Source organism: Salvelinus sp. IW2-2015, linkage group LG26, assembly GCF_002910315.2.
Source record: "Salvelinus sp. IW2-2015 linkage group LG26, ASM291031v2, whole genome shotgun sequence".
In the NCBI taxonomy this organism is placed as follows: domain Eukaryota; kingdom Metazoa; phylum Chordata; class Actinopteri; order Salmoniformes; family Salmonidae; genus Salvelinus; species Salvelinus sp. IW2-2015.
This window is the reverse complement of record NC_036866.1, coordinates 2,184,638-2,199,681: the sequence shown is the minus strand read 5'-3', so window position 1 is coordinate 2,199,681 and position 15,044 is coordinate 2,184,638. Positions and strand designations below refer to the sequence as shown.

Genomic DNA, 15,044 nt, shown 5'->3' with positions numbered 1-15,044 from the left:
CTCTATTTTACAGGGAGAAACGGGTCTGTTTGTCGTCATATCAATAGTTATTATTCCCAAAACACTCCCGTCTATAATACACACCTTCTATTAACTATTTTCTAAGATAGCACTACACACTTCCCCGGATAATAATTAATTGATCACGGCACTTAATACCTTGTATTAGAACCGATACCATAGCGTCTGCGTATTTATTACTGGAGAATACGGATTTCTTAACGGCTTAGTGCCGTATCCTCCAATATCCCTATTATTGATAACACATCACCAAAATTATTCACACTTGTCTTCCTACTTCCTCATCTGCCATGGTTCACCACCCCAACAGGGAACACAACTAACCTCCCATTCACACTTTTATGGCTACTACAACTAGGCTCTCACCCCGTTATAGTTTATGCAGAGAACCAACCCCGCCGGATTTACCCCCTAGGACTTACCCTTCGCAGGTTCACTTTCCGTGACTCACCCTATATTAATAGTAATTACAGGTATTAACCCACTGGGATTTACTATTGACTTTATAGTACTAGCAGGAACCAACCTACTAGGGAGTTACACCCTAGGACTTACCCTACAGGTACCAGCCTGTATGAGTTTACCTTCCGGGCCTTACCATTTACTATAAAGCTACGACTGGTCGTTACACAATGGGCCTATAGAGTTAAACTCAGGCTCTCCAGGTCTGTATCCCATAATTAGTTCAGCCAAAGATTCTCATCTCCCCAGATGTCAAAATGAGTGGAAACAGATATAGGAAGTAGCCCACCTTGTCTGTTGCCAGCTCTGCTCCACTCATCTGGACTCTTTGTTTTGACTACAAGTCGTGGTGAACTCCTGGCAAGCTCACCATCTGTTAGGTTCTTATATTTCCGAGTAAATAACTCACGGACGCTAGAGAAGCTTTAACCAAGTTTTAATTCTTCCCAAAGGTCAGCAAAACATACAGCAAAACATTTCTCACCATCACAGTTATTATATATGTCCCACTTAAGACACTCCTCCTCTCCAATCCTTACATCTTATGGTTCAACAGGAAAAGGGTAACAGGATACCAAACCCTTATTACTCAAGGGAATCTGTCCTCACCTCCTGACCTCAACCCCTCCTTCACCTAATCCACAGGTGTCCATCTGTCTTCCCTATATCAACACGTTGCTCTCCTCTCGTCCACCCAACACATTCCAAAGCCTTCTGTCTTTCTTCAGAGAACCCTTAACTTCTGACATAAAACCCAGTCTCTTTTACTCCTCTGATTCTATGCTTCTTTCCTATCATTTATTTAATATCTCAATGTTCAAAGTTTAGCTGATTCCAACAATAGTTTTGATGTCTTTTTATTATTTTACAATGTTGAAAAGAGTAAAACTAAAGAAAAACCCTTGAACGAGTAGGTGTGTCCAAACTTTTGACTGCTACTGTATAAATTGCATTCTAAATGTATTCACACCCCTTGACTTTTTCCACAATTTGTTTTTACAGCCTGAATTTAAAATTGATTACATTGATATTTTTTTGTCACTAGCCAACACACAATACCCCATCAAATTAGAATAATGTTTTTCGAAATGTTTACTAATTAATGAAAAGCTGAAATCTCTTGAGTCATTTTAAATATTCAACACGTTTGTTATGGCAAGCAAAATAAGTTGAGTGAAAATGTGCCTAAGAAGTCACGTAGTTTGCGTGGACTCACTCTGTGTGCAATAGTTTTTAACATGATTTTGAAACGACTACCTCATCTCTGTACCCCACACATAAAAATTATGTTTAAAGTCCCATAGTCGAGCAGTGAATTTCAAACACAAAGACCAGGGAGGTTTTTCAATGCCTCGCAAAGAAGGGCACCTATGTTTTTTATATTTTTAAAGTAGACATTACACATCCCTTTGAGCATGGTGCCATTATTACACTTACACTTTGCAGGGTGTATCAATACACCCAGTCACTACAAAGATGCACGCGTCCTTCCTAACTCAGTTGCCGGAGAGGAAGGAAACCGCTCAGGGATTTCACCATGAGGCCAATGCCGACTTTAAAACAGTTACTGAGTTTAATGTCTGTGACAGGAGACAACTGAGGATGGATCAACATTGTAGTTATTCCACAATACTAACCTAAATGACATAGGGGTGAGAAGGAAGCCTGTAGAGAATACCAGTTTTACAAAACATGAATCCTGTTTGCAACAAGGCACTAAAGTAATACTGCAAGAAATGTGGCAGAACAATTTATTTTTTGTCCTGAATTCAAAGTGTTTGTGGCAAATACAACACATTACTGAGTACCACTCCATATTTTCAAGCATAGTGGTGGCTGCATCATGTTATGAGGATGCTTGTAATCGTGTCTGCTTTATATCCTGTCAATTTGTCCAATTTAAGACCCAGACAACCAGGTTAGGGCAGTTCATAACTAATCAGTGACCTTAATTGATCTTTCAAGTATAAAGGAGGAGTGTGAACTTGCATACAGACACTTGGCCGTCCAGCAATTGAGTTTGTTTCGCCTGGTGTAAAAGTTACATTCAGTTTCTGGAAATATGAATAATAATACTGCAGCACTAGAGGATCAGACTTGGGGAAACCTTCAATACTGCAGCACTAGAGGATCAGACCTGGGGAAACCTTCAATACTGCAGCACTAGAGGATCAGGACCTGGGGGAAACCTTTTCAATACTGCTGCACTAGAGGATCAAGACCTGGTGGGAAACCTTCAATACTGCAGCACTAGAGAATCAGACCTGGGGAAACCTTCAATACTGCAGCACTAGAGGATCAGACTTGGGGAAACCTTCAATACTGCGGCACTAGAGGATCAGACCTAGGGAAACCTTCAATAAGAGATCAAACTGAAATCATACCAGTTGCACTGCATTTTAATGTTGAGGAGTCTGAGTATTAACTACCTCTGGCTAGGTTAACGTTAGGTAACGGAGTCGGAGCTGATTTTTATCTACATTGCCTCTAGATGCTTGGCAGAGTTTGATCTTTGTTGACAAGGAGGTGGTGAAACAGGATGAGCTTACATTCCAATTACCCCCAGAGGGCTGCAGATCACTTCCAATTACATTTTTTTTTTTTCCGGTAGACTGTGGCTTTGGCAGGCAGAAGTACCTGGTGAGACTGCTGACCTATTTACCGGGGACCACCATCGCCAAAGTGCCCTGCTCTCCACAGATCCTGTATGAAGCTGGCAAAATGGCCGCCAAGATGGACGCAGTCCTGCAGGAAGTATGATTATCTTAAATTAGTCTGCCTGAGGTGTGTTCAAGTAGGCTAATGTTTGCAAATGTTTTTATTTAAAGTGCATACAGTTCGATTGGCAACATTTTAACTTGAACTGGGTAAGACATTCTTAACACCTTCATTAAATGATGTCCCGTGACGTCAAAATATTTTCACTGTTTGCAATGTCTGGCCTTAGGCTACAATGTTGCACAAACCATATGTTGCTGTGGTGAGAGAGAGACGAGCGCACCTGTAGTCCAGTGTGTAGCCCAAACAATTCATATCCTACGGTCGGGAACGTGCGGCCAGTCTGTCAGTGAACAGCGTGCAGACAAAACAAGCCTTTTTGAAATATTTCAAATGCAAACGCAGGTTGGAAAGCAAATGGCTTTTGCTGAAAAGAGAAGACCTCTAATCTGTTAGCTGTAGGATACGACATATATTGTATCAACTTCCAAATAGGCCTATAGCGCGAACAGTATTGTTTTACAAAGTAAAAGTAAAAACAAAGTTAAACGAAAGGCTTTTGGTACGAGAGAGGCCACTGCTGGTGAGTGAGCTGTGCATAAATGGTTGAAACTGGAAAGCTTTTTTGGGACTATAATTGTCTCTGCGTACTGTACAATATGTCTCTCCACAGGCCTAGGCTATTGATGGATTCAGGACAAGGTCGTTTTTATTGATCTCAGTTTTAGTAGCCTGTCATTTCGATCATTTGTGCAGTGTTTAAAAAAAGATTCTGCTAGTCTCCACTCATGTAAAATGATGCATGAAATGTTTTTATATAAGGCCACATCTTTTTCAGACCCTAGGCTACTAAAATTGTTCCCCGTGTGTGCAACGTCTAAGTGCGACGACGCAAATGCAAAGATGGCATTACATGCATTTCTTATAAAAATTATTTTAGTTTTCATGCATTCCGGTACCTCGGAGACCACCAGGTCACTTTTTTGCTCCCACCTCCCGATTTTTACAAATGGAACACTGCATGACCCCCTTTATGAGTATTGTAGTATAATTCATAAAACCTTTTTATATCACATTTATTCAGTATCATTCATGAGGAAATAAAATACCCCTTTTTTCATGACAGAACTACTTGAATGGGGTATGCAAAAGGAATTGATATGAAACCATTTCATAACACTGCGACACTCATAAAAGGTATCATTCATTCAGTATCATATTCCCATTTCAAGTAAAGAATGAAGCCAGTAAAGGTATCTTTTAATGTTTGTTAGGTTTGGCGCAGGGCAAACAAAATTAGCAGCGTTTTTGAAAGCTGTTGGAAAAACCATCACAAATGCATATTATTCTAGGAGGCTGATGCTTATTCTGTGTTGGTGAATACATTTCTTGTATATAGAGAGCAACACAATGGGTTCTGTAAATTTGAAATAGTCATAATGGATTGGACATAGAGTAATACTGAAGTTTTTATTTTTTTATATGCTGGATTGTTTCAGTCTTTCAATGTATGTGAGCTTTGAACGCATTTCTAAATGTCGACCTAACAAAATACTGTCATGATTTTACCCTCATTTCCTTGCATGCTCTATGACCCACTGCTATGCGTGATCAGATGATTTGAAGGACTTTTGATTTATATATAACGATTGATTGCCAAACAAATATTTCAGTGTTAATTAAAAAAACATAATAAATATTTGCTCATAGTTGTACAACGGCATGTTTAAAAAAAAAAAATAAAAAAAAAAAAAGTCTGAAAATAATCTGATTGACAATAGTTAACTCAGTTCCTGGTTGATGAGTGTTTTCATAGATGGAGCATCCTCAACTCCACGTACTACAGAGGGAGAAGTTCATCTGGAGTCTGTCCAACATCCCTCTTCTGGAGCCATACCTCCATCTAATGGATGGGGATCCTGTACAGCACGTGGTCAAGTCAGTCATCCAACAATACAAGACTTGTATTCAGCCCAAACTCGGCTCCTTCCGCAAGTGTGAGTCTCTCCCTTCACCAGCTGTTCTGTCTCTTTTGATAGACCTGGTTCAAATGGAAGTAAACGGACTGGAACAGGGAAGGACTATAGCGTGGACTAGTTCATCAAGAAAGGGACATTTTTTGTTTGTTTTCCATTGCATGCCACAATGAATATGACCTTAATTTTAACAATGTAACCAGTCTGTTGTAATGATTGACAGGTCAGGTACTGATACAGGTGGAGAAATGTAATGGTTTATAACTGAGCGGTGAAATCAGACCTGGGGTCAAATAGTATTGGTTTTCTTTCAGACTTTCACTGGGCATTATTGAGTTTACTCAGTGCAATGGAATAGGCCACCAAAGTGCAAGCCACGCCCATTTGGTACTCTAGGTAGACTCACACAGACGCTCAAAACATTTGAACGATTTGAATTACTATTTGAGCAGACGTCTGGCACTATTCCGCATGAATATTTGATATGTCAAGTAAACGTGCATTTGTCTCTATGTAGGCATCAACCATGGGGACTTCAATGACCACAACATCTTGGTGCAACCAGACGATTCAACCTCCTACAAAATCTCTGGCATCCTGGACTTTGGGGACATGAGCAGCGGCTACTACGTGTTCGAGCTGGCCATCACCATCATGTACATGATGATCGAGAACCCCACACCTCTGGATGTGGGACGAGACGTGCTAGCCGGCTGGGAGAGTGTTATTCCCCTCAACGAAGCCGAGAGGGACGCCCTCTACCTGCTGGTGCTCTGTCGCTTCTGCCAGTCCCTGGTTGTGGCCCGCCACACTGTGGTGCAGCAGCCGGAGAACAAAGATTACCTCATGATCACCACCAAGACGGGCATCCGCCATCTTTGCCGACTTTGGGAACTGGGCAAGGAGGCGGTGGAGAGGAGGTGGTTTCAGAATGCCGCCCAGTGTCCTGGCAAAGAGTGACCCAATGGTCCTCAAGCCCAAGAGGTTTAAGGGAAGCAGTCTCTCTTGAAGGATATTTCAGGGACCACTTTTCATAGGCTGTGTCCCGATTCTTTTCCCTTCAGCCAGTGCTTTCACCAATCCAATGATTTTGAATCCATGTGGAGTCTGCAGGTGCACCTTTTAAAAAAGTATTTAAAAGGTACACTCAGCAATATGAAATCATTAAAACGTGTGGCGTGCCTCGAGCTAATAGTTGGTTGTCATCCTATTCTGCATGACAATGTCATATTGCTGAGTCTACCTTTTTAGCAGACAGACCATCTGATAAAAATGTAAACTCATTTAAACTTATTAACTGGATTCTATCAGTCTGGCAGTGTGACCTGAGTAAAATCTGACCCAAATCCTGTTCTAAAACTGTTTAGAATCTTGGTCAGTCTCAAATTTGTCTGAACCCATCCAGTTGAGAGAAGTCTAGATTTTCTCTGGTCTGTGGTAACTCAGTTTCACATGCATTAAGTAATCTCTTAACACTCCCAAAGCTTTGATTTACGAGTTAAAAAAAACAAAAACAGCACGGAACCATGACTGCTTTTTATTGGTGATTTGTGCTCCTCTAAACGGCATGTGGATAATGTCTGTCGGGATGAAGGCCATATGATTATTCAAATGAGTAGGTCAGATTATTCAAATGAGTAGGTCAGATGCTTATTCAAATGAGTAGGTCAGATGATTATTCAAATGAGTAGGTCAGATGATTTGAGGTGCTTATGCATAGCAACAAGTTACTCTGAATCAGCTGTTGCAGTGTCCACAATCCAGTGTCCTGTCAATTTCATCATTCCATTTTTAGGGCTCACTACAATTAAAGTGTAACTCATTTAAAAAAAAAATGCAATTCAGCAGCTATGACCTACATTTAACTGAAGTGCCTGTGTAAGAAGAAGTAATTGATGTACCATGATCGTTTGTTAAAATCATATTTTGTAAGAAATTAATCTAATTCATTGCATAATAAACCTAAAAATCTGTGAAATGAGAGAAACTTTCAAAGTTTATTTTCTGAAACTGGATATCAATCAATGAAGCAGTGGGGATATACAGGCATGTCTGAAATTATTGGCACCCTTGATAAAGTGAGCAAAAACATACGAATATTACATGCTAAAAAAATTGTACTCTTTATATTTTCTACTAATGCAATTGCTCAAACAGATTTAGTTAAAACAAAATCTCTAAAAGATGGGGGTAAAAATTATTGGCACCCTTGTTTTCAATACTTTTTCAATAAATCAAATCTAATTTTAATTGTCACATGCGCCAAATACAACAGGTGTAGACCTTACAGTGAAATGCTTACTGACAAGCCCTTAACCAACAATGCAGTTTAAAGAAAAATTTTAACAAATAAAAGTAACAAATAATTACAGAACAGCAGTAAAATAACAATAGAGAGGTAATATACAGGGGGTACCGGTACAGAGTCAATGTGTGGGGGCACCGGTTATTCGGTAATATGTACATGTAGGTAGAGAAAGTGACTGCATAGATAATAAACATAGAATAGCAGAAGCGTAAAAGAGTGTGGGGGGGGCAATGCAAATAGCCTGGGTAGCCATTTGATTAGCTGTTAAGAAGCCTTTTGGGCCTTGACTTGCACGGCAAGCAGTACCGGCGCGCCATCAGCAGAGAAGTCTGACTAGCGTGGCTGATCACGTTGAGGGAAAGGTTGTTTTCCTTGCATCACACGGTCAGGTCTCTGACGACCTCCCTATAGGCTGTCTCATCATTGTTGGTGATCAGGCCTACCACTGTTGTCATCAGCAAACGTATTGATGGTGTTGGGAGTCGTGCCTGGCCGTGCAGTCATGAGTGAACAGGGAGTACAGGAGGGGACTGAGCACACACCCCTGAGGGGCCCCCATGTTGAGGATCAGCGTGGCGGGTGTTTTGTTACCTACCCTTACCACCTGGGGGCGGCCTGTCATGAAGTCCAGTATCCAGTTGCAGAGGGAGGTGTTTAGTCCCAGGGTCCTTAGCTTAGTGATGAGCTTTGAGGGTACTATGGTGTTGACCGCTGAGCTGTAGTCAATGAATAGCATCCTCACATAAGTGTTCCTTTTGCCCATGTGGGAAAAGGCAGTGTGGAGTGCAATAGAGATTGCGTKATCTGTGGATCTGTTGATGCAGTATGCAAATTGGAGTGGGCCTAGGGTTTCTGGGATAATGGTGTTGATGTGAGCCATGACCAGCCTTTCAAAGCATTTCATGGCTATAGACGTGAGTGCTACGGGTCGGTAGTCATTTAGGCAGGTTACCTTAGTGTTCTTGGGCACAGGGACTATGGTGGTCTGCTTGAAACATGTTGGTATTACAGACAGAGAGGTTGAAAATGTCAAAGACACCTGCCAGCCCTTGGTCAGCACATGCTCGGAGTACACGTCCTGGTAATCCGTCTGGCCCTGTGAATATTGACCTTTTTAAAGGTCTTATTCACATTGACTGTTGAGTGTGTGATCACACAGTCGTCCAGAACAGCTGATGCTCTCATGCATGTTTCAGTGCCGTTTGGCTAGAAACGAACATAGAAGTAGTTTAGCTCGTCTGGTAGGCTCGTGTCACTGGTCATCTCTCGGCTGTGTTTCCCTTTAGTCTGTAATGGTTTGCAAGCCCTGCCACATCCGACGTGAGCCGGTGTAGTACTATTCGATCTTAGTCCTGTATTGATGCTTTGCCTGTTTGATGGTTCATCGGAGGGCATAGTGGGATTTCTTTGAAGCTTCTGGGTTAGTCCCTCTCCTTGAAAGCGGCAGCTCTACCCTTTAGCTCAGTGCAAATGTTGCCGGTAATCCATGGCTTCTGGTTGGTGTATGTGCGTACAGTCACTGTGGGGACGATGTCCTCGATGCACTTATTGATAAAGCCAGTGACTGATGGCTTTATCAATAACACATTTTTAATAAAGTTAATATCCTGATTGGTGAATGATTGTCTGTCCTCATTATTGGTAATTTAAGACATCCGCTACACTTGTTGCATACAATCTTTTTATTCTGGATATTTGTGTTTTTTCACTCTGTCATTTAGGTCATTATTGTGAAGTCACTACAATGTTTTGGATCCATCCTCAGTTGTCTCTGACAGCCATTGAACTCTATAGCTGTTTTTTTTTTTATCACCATGATTACATCCCTAAGCAGTTTCCTTCCTGTCCTGCAGCTCAGTTCAGGATGACTCTCTTTCATGTGTCTGGGTGGTTTAATACATAATCCACAGTATAATTATTATCTTGACCATGCTTAAAGAGACCATGCTTATTCAATGTCTGATTTGTTATTGTTATCCAGCTAACAATCACTGCCTTTCTTTGAGGCTTTTGAAAAGCTCCCTGGTCTTTGTAGTTGAATCTGTTGTTAAAATTCAATACTTGACTGAGGGACCATACAGATGTTGTATTTATGGGGGACAGAGGAGAGGTTATTCAAACATCAATCCCTATTATTTACATTGACTTATTGTGATTTAAAAAAAAAAAAAAATTTAACTCCTGAACTAATTTAGGCTGAGCTAAAGACAGGGGCTGAACACTTAGTGCCTTCAGAAAGTATTCACACCTCTTGACTTCTTCCAAATTTTGTTGTGTTGCAGACAATTTAAAACGGATAACATTTTGATTCTTGTCACTGGCCTACACGCAATAACTCATAATGTCAAAGTGGAATTATGTTATTTTTTAATGTCTTGAGTCAAGTATTCAACCCCTTTTGTTATGTCAAGCCTAAATACGTTCAGGAGTAAAACGTTGCTTAACAAGTCACATAAGTTGCATGGACTCATTCTGTGCGGAATAATAGAGTTTAACATGATTTTTGAATGACTACCTCATCTCTGTACCCCACATGTACAATTATATGTAAGGTCCCTCAGTCGAGCAGTGAATTTCAAACACTGATTCAACCACAAAGACCAGGGAGGTTTTCCAATGCCTCACAAAGAAGGGCATGTATTGGTAGATTGGTTTAAAAAAAAAAAAGCAGACATTGAATATCCCTTTGAACATCATTAAGTTATTAATTACACTTTGGATGGTGTATCAATATACCCAGTCAGTACAAAGATATAGGTGTCCTTCCTAACTCAGTTGCCAGAGAGGAAGGAAACTGCTCAGAGATTTCACCTTGATGCCAATGGTGACTTTAAAACAGTTGCAGGGTTTAACGGCTGTGATAGAGAAAACTGAGGATGGATCAAAACATTTGTAGTTACTCCACAATAACAATTGACAGAGTGAAAAGGAAGCACAGCATTTATATATTCCAAAACACGCATCCTGTTTTCAAGAAGACACTAAAGTAATACTACTAAAAAATGGCAAACCAATCAACTTTTGTCCTGAATACAAAGTGTTAGGCACAGGCAAAATCCTAGAGAAAATCTTGGTTCAGTCTGCTTTCCACCAGACACTGGGAAATGAATTCACCTTTTAAGCAGGAAAATAACCTAAAACACAAGGCCACATCTACACTGGAGTTGCTTACCATGGAGACAGTGAGAGTGGCTGAGTTAGTTTTGAAAATCTATGGCAAGACCTGAAAATGGTTGTCTAGCAATGATCAACAACCAGTTTGACAGAGGTTGAAGAATTTTGAAAAGCGTAATAGGCAAACGTTACACAATCCAGGTGTGGAAAGCTCTTAGAGATTTGCCCTGAAAGACTCTGTCGAAGCACCTTTGGCAGCAATTACAACAAAGTATTGACTCAGGTTTGTGATATTTCAATTTCAATAAATTAGCCACATTTTCACTTTCATTATGGGGTATTGTGTGTAAATGTTTGAGGGAAAAAAACATATTTAATCAATTTCCAATTCAGGCTGTAACACAAAATGTGGAATAAGTCAAAGGGTATGAATACTTGCTGAAGACACTGTATACCAGTGGCGGTTGGTTCCGTTTATGATGAGGGAGGACACTTTACTTTTCTCATGAGCATGTGTAACAGTATAACTTTAGTACGTCCCCTCGCCCCGACACGGGCGCGAACCAGGGACCCTCTGCACACATCAACAACTGACACCCACGAAGCATCGTTACCCATCGCTCCACAAAAGCCGCGGCCCTTGCAGAGCAAGGGGCAACACTACTTCTAGGTTTCAGAGCAAGTGACGTAACTGATTGAAACGCTACTAGCGCGTACCCGCTAACTAGCTAGCCATTTCACATCCGTTACACATGGCCTTATTTCTTTACAGCGTGTTGGATGAATCTCATTCATATTCCATTCACCCAGTTTAATGTACCATCGATAGGTTTAGGCTACTACATGATACTCAAATTTTCCCTATACCCATTATGAGGTTGCTACAACATAGCTGCACACAGGTCAAGAGAAAGATTTGAGATGACAGACAGTGACACATTCAATACCGCCTTGCACTCTTTCCTGCATCTAGCTTATCTAGGGTGTAATCATTAGTCCAACAGTTGCAAACGAGAGTTTCTATTGGACAAATTCAGGTATTTTTATCCGTTTCGTTTGCTTCCGTTTAAGAAACGTTTTTCAACAGATTCGGCGGAATGAATATACTGATCACACATTAACACAGTTCACTTCCATAGCAGCCATGTTGTATTCATTCTAGCTCCCTATGTACTCACATTTTCCCTTCGTTTATGGACTTCAATGAACTAACACATCAGCTGTATGTGACCAGGCGAAAAAACCTAAGCCATTTCATGTCATAACCGCTACACACGTTACTTTAGATAATATGGATTAGCTAAAGTAACACCCTAGTCAACATAGCTAATCGAACTAATGCGTTATTTAACCCGCTACAATCATGCAGTAACGTTAGTGTATAGTCAGTTAGCAGTTAGACCGGTGGGCCCCGGTAGCAATAAATTAATAAAACCAAAAGCTTACCATGACCTGGAAGAGTTCCAGTGTTGTGTTGGACATAGCCAGTTAGCTAACATAGAATCCCTCTGTTTGAGCCGGGTGTTTGAATAACTAAACTAGCCAGCTGCATTTGCTAAGTAAGTGAAACTGGAAAAAAAAAAACTCTCTCGCTTCTCCATTTAAGAAATTAATTTGTTGAAAACTGTTCAACTATTGTCTTTCTCTTTGAGTCAACTACTCACCGCATTTTATGCACTGCAGTGCTACCTAGCTGTAGCTTATCCTTTCAGTACAAGATTCATTCTCTGATCCTTTGATTGGGTGGACAACATGCCAGTTCATGCTGCAAGAGCTCTGATAGGTTGGAGGATGTCCTCCGGAAGTTGTCATAATCACTAAGTTTATGGAAGGGGGTGAGAACCATGAGCCTCCTAGGTTTTGTATTGAAGTCAATGTACCAAGAGGAGGACGGAAGCTAGCTGTCCTCCGGCTATACCATGGTGCTACCCTACAGAGTGCTGTTGAGGCTACTGTAGATCTTTATTGCAAGATAGTGTTTAAATCAATTATTTGGTGACGTGAATATATTTAGTATTGTTTTTTTGTCTTTTTTTATGAAATTCACTGAGGAGAATGGTCCTCCCCTTCCTCCTCTGAGGATCCTCCACTGCTGTATACCATTTATAAAATTGCCATATATTTGTTTAAATACAGACTAGCCCAAAAATAAGTGAACATTAAAAAAAATTATACAATGGATTATAATTTTCTGGAGAAAAAAAATGGTCAAAAATTGACACCCCCTATTTTAATTCGCTCCATGGCTCAGGCAGCCATGTGGACACATGGCTGTTTGACTCATCTTAGTCACAAAGAGAAATACCTTTGCAGCTGTTAATAAATGTATAAACAATGCCATGCTGGTGGGTTGTGACAGTCAAATAAAACCCAACCCTGAAACTAAATGTAGGCTGAAAATAATTTGTATGTCATAGGAAAAGATACGCATTCACACGAATTTGCATGAAGTGGGCAGTTCGGATTTGTCACGCCCAAATATATCATACTTTGACTAAAACAATGATTTATTGACTTAAATCATTGCGCAACATCATGGGTAACCTCTGGTTATCATCTGTCAGCTCAAAAAAGTGGATTTCTACTGGTATGGGAACGCGTACCAACCTTTACTGCAAAGAAGAGAGACTTTGCATGTTTTTGAAAACACCAATAACTTTCAGCCATGGGTTGATGTTTCCTTGAGCGGATGGTCGGCCGGAACACAGTTATAAACCATTTGTACACTGCAAATTGACCGCAAGAATCCCAAACAGATATAGTATTTCACAAAACCAGAATCATTCCAAACCTTGATTAGGCTACGTTGGGATATGATATGCCTCTTTATTTACAGTGGGAATACTTGGGGAAAAGATTTCCTAAATCCTGGTGATTTTACAGAATTTGATGTCCAACAACAAGAATTAATAAACAAATAAAATGGTGTGTGTGTGTGTGGGGGGGGGGGGGTCACAAATATGGTTCTAGGTATATCATGTTTTGCAACAATCAGTGAACATGACCGTTGATACCTGTAGGAATAGCCCATGTATTACAGCCCATGTATTACAATAGCCCATTGCTGTATTACATGACTTTTTGTGAATCTCTACCATTCAACACACTATTGACAGACTCAACATGCTTTTCCTGGAATAACCAACAGTAGCCTACGATGAAGTGTGATGTACCATCTCTTGGGCAAATCGCATCTAAAGAACCATTTTGTCTTTCATGGTCACGCTATCGATCGAGCATTCTATTATTTCTGAACGACGGTATATCTATCGTTCTTCCTGTGTTCCTTCTCCAAATAGCCTTCAATCAATGAACAACACGTATAGATAAAGACGTTAGAAGTAAATTCATTGGGCTATTGAATTGAATCGATCGTGCTTTACATGTCACCATTTTACTAATCTTGAATATATGATTGTGCTCACCACATATGATTCTGGGAACGTGCAATATGGACTAGTAAACCACTCCCATTCAGTCCCTATTGATACTACTGGTGGCTGCTGTTGAATTCTGACATGGGAGATTAATAAACTCATCCTGGTGGTTGAAACGTTACTTCCATTGAGGAATTTAGGGACCAACTGCCTCCATGCCCATTTTTACCTGGCGTCAAGCCATCGATCCACATTTTGTGGTGGTATTTTATACAGAACTTTGACAGACTGTGGCAACTGCCCCTGAGATGGTCTAGATTTGGCAATCCAATGAGCCACAAACGCAAGCAAGATTGTGTGTAATCACAAAAATGGTGTTAGTAATTGTCTCTTGCTTGGTTATCTTGTTAACAGCTCTATTGTTGAGGGGTATGGAACGCTGTTTTAACAAATACAGGGCCTTGCAAAAGTATTCAGACCCCTTGGATTTCTTCACATTTTGTGTTACAAAGTGGGATTACAGTTGATTTGTCTTTTTTCCTCAATAATCTACACAAAATACTATGTAATATTAAAAGGGGAAGAAAAATATATTTAAAGATAAATAAAAACTATAGTCGTTGCATACTGAATTCAGAAAGGATTCTGTATACAACTGAGTTAGGAAGGACACCGGCATCTTTGTAGTGACTGGGTGTATTGATACACCATCCAAAGTGTAATGAATAACTTCACCATGTTCAAAGGGATATTCAATGTCTGCTTTTTTAAATATTTCCCCATCTACCCATAGGTGTCCTTTGCAAGGCATTGGAAAACGTCCCTGGTCTTTGTGGTTGAAATTCACTGCTCCACTGAGGTACCTTACAGGTAATTATATGTGTTGGGGTACAGATGAGGTAGTCGTTTCAAAATCATGTTAAACACTATATTACTGCACACAGAGTGAGTCCATGCAACCTATGTGACGTGTTAAGCACATGGTTACTCCTTTTAACTTATTTAGGCTTGCCATAACAAAAGGGGTTGAATACTTGACTCAAGACATTTCAACTTTTCCTTTTTAAA

The 15,044-nt window shown here is 40.3% G+C and overlaps 1 protein-coding gene and 1 long non-coding RNA gene across 2 annotated transcripts in view; one reads left to right on the top strand and one right to left on the bottom strand.

The window, feature by feature from the left end:
- The window catches only part of hykk.2 (hydroxylysine kinase, tandem duplicate 2), a 38,715-nt gene that overhangs the window by 17,402 nt on the left and 6,269 nt on the right, over positions 1–15,044 (top strand). The window contains exons 3-5 of the mRNA XM_023971223.2: positions 3,095–3,237; positions 5,018–5,198; positions 5,695–14,846. Of these exons, the coding sequence (XP_023826991.1) occupies positions 3,095–3,237; positions 5,018–5,198; positions 5,695–6,137 (767 nt within the window). The 3' untranslated portion in view covers positions 6,138–14,846. The remainder of the gene's footprint in view (positions 1–3,094; positions 3,238–5,017; positions 5,199–5,694; positions 14,847–15,044) is intronic.
- Positions 2,589–2,802, bottom strand: LOC139023035 (uncharacterized). Its single transcript, XR_011474103.1, has 2 exons — positions 2,718–2,802; positions 2,589–2,630 (listed from the first exon to the last, which is right to left on the bottom strand). It is a non-coding gene; the product is annotated as an uncharacterized lncRNA (long non-coding RNA).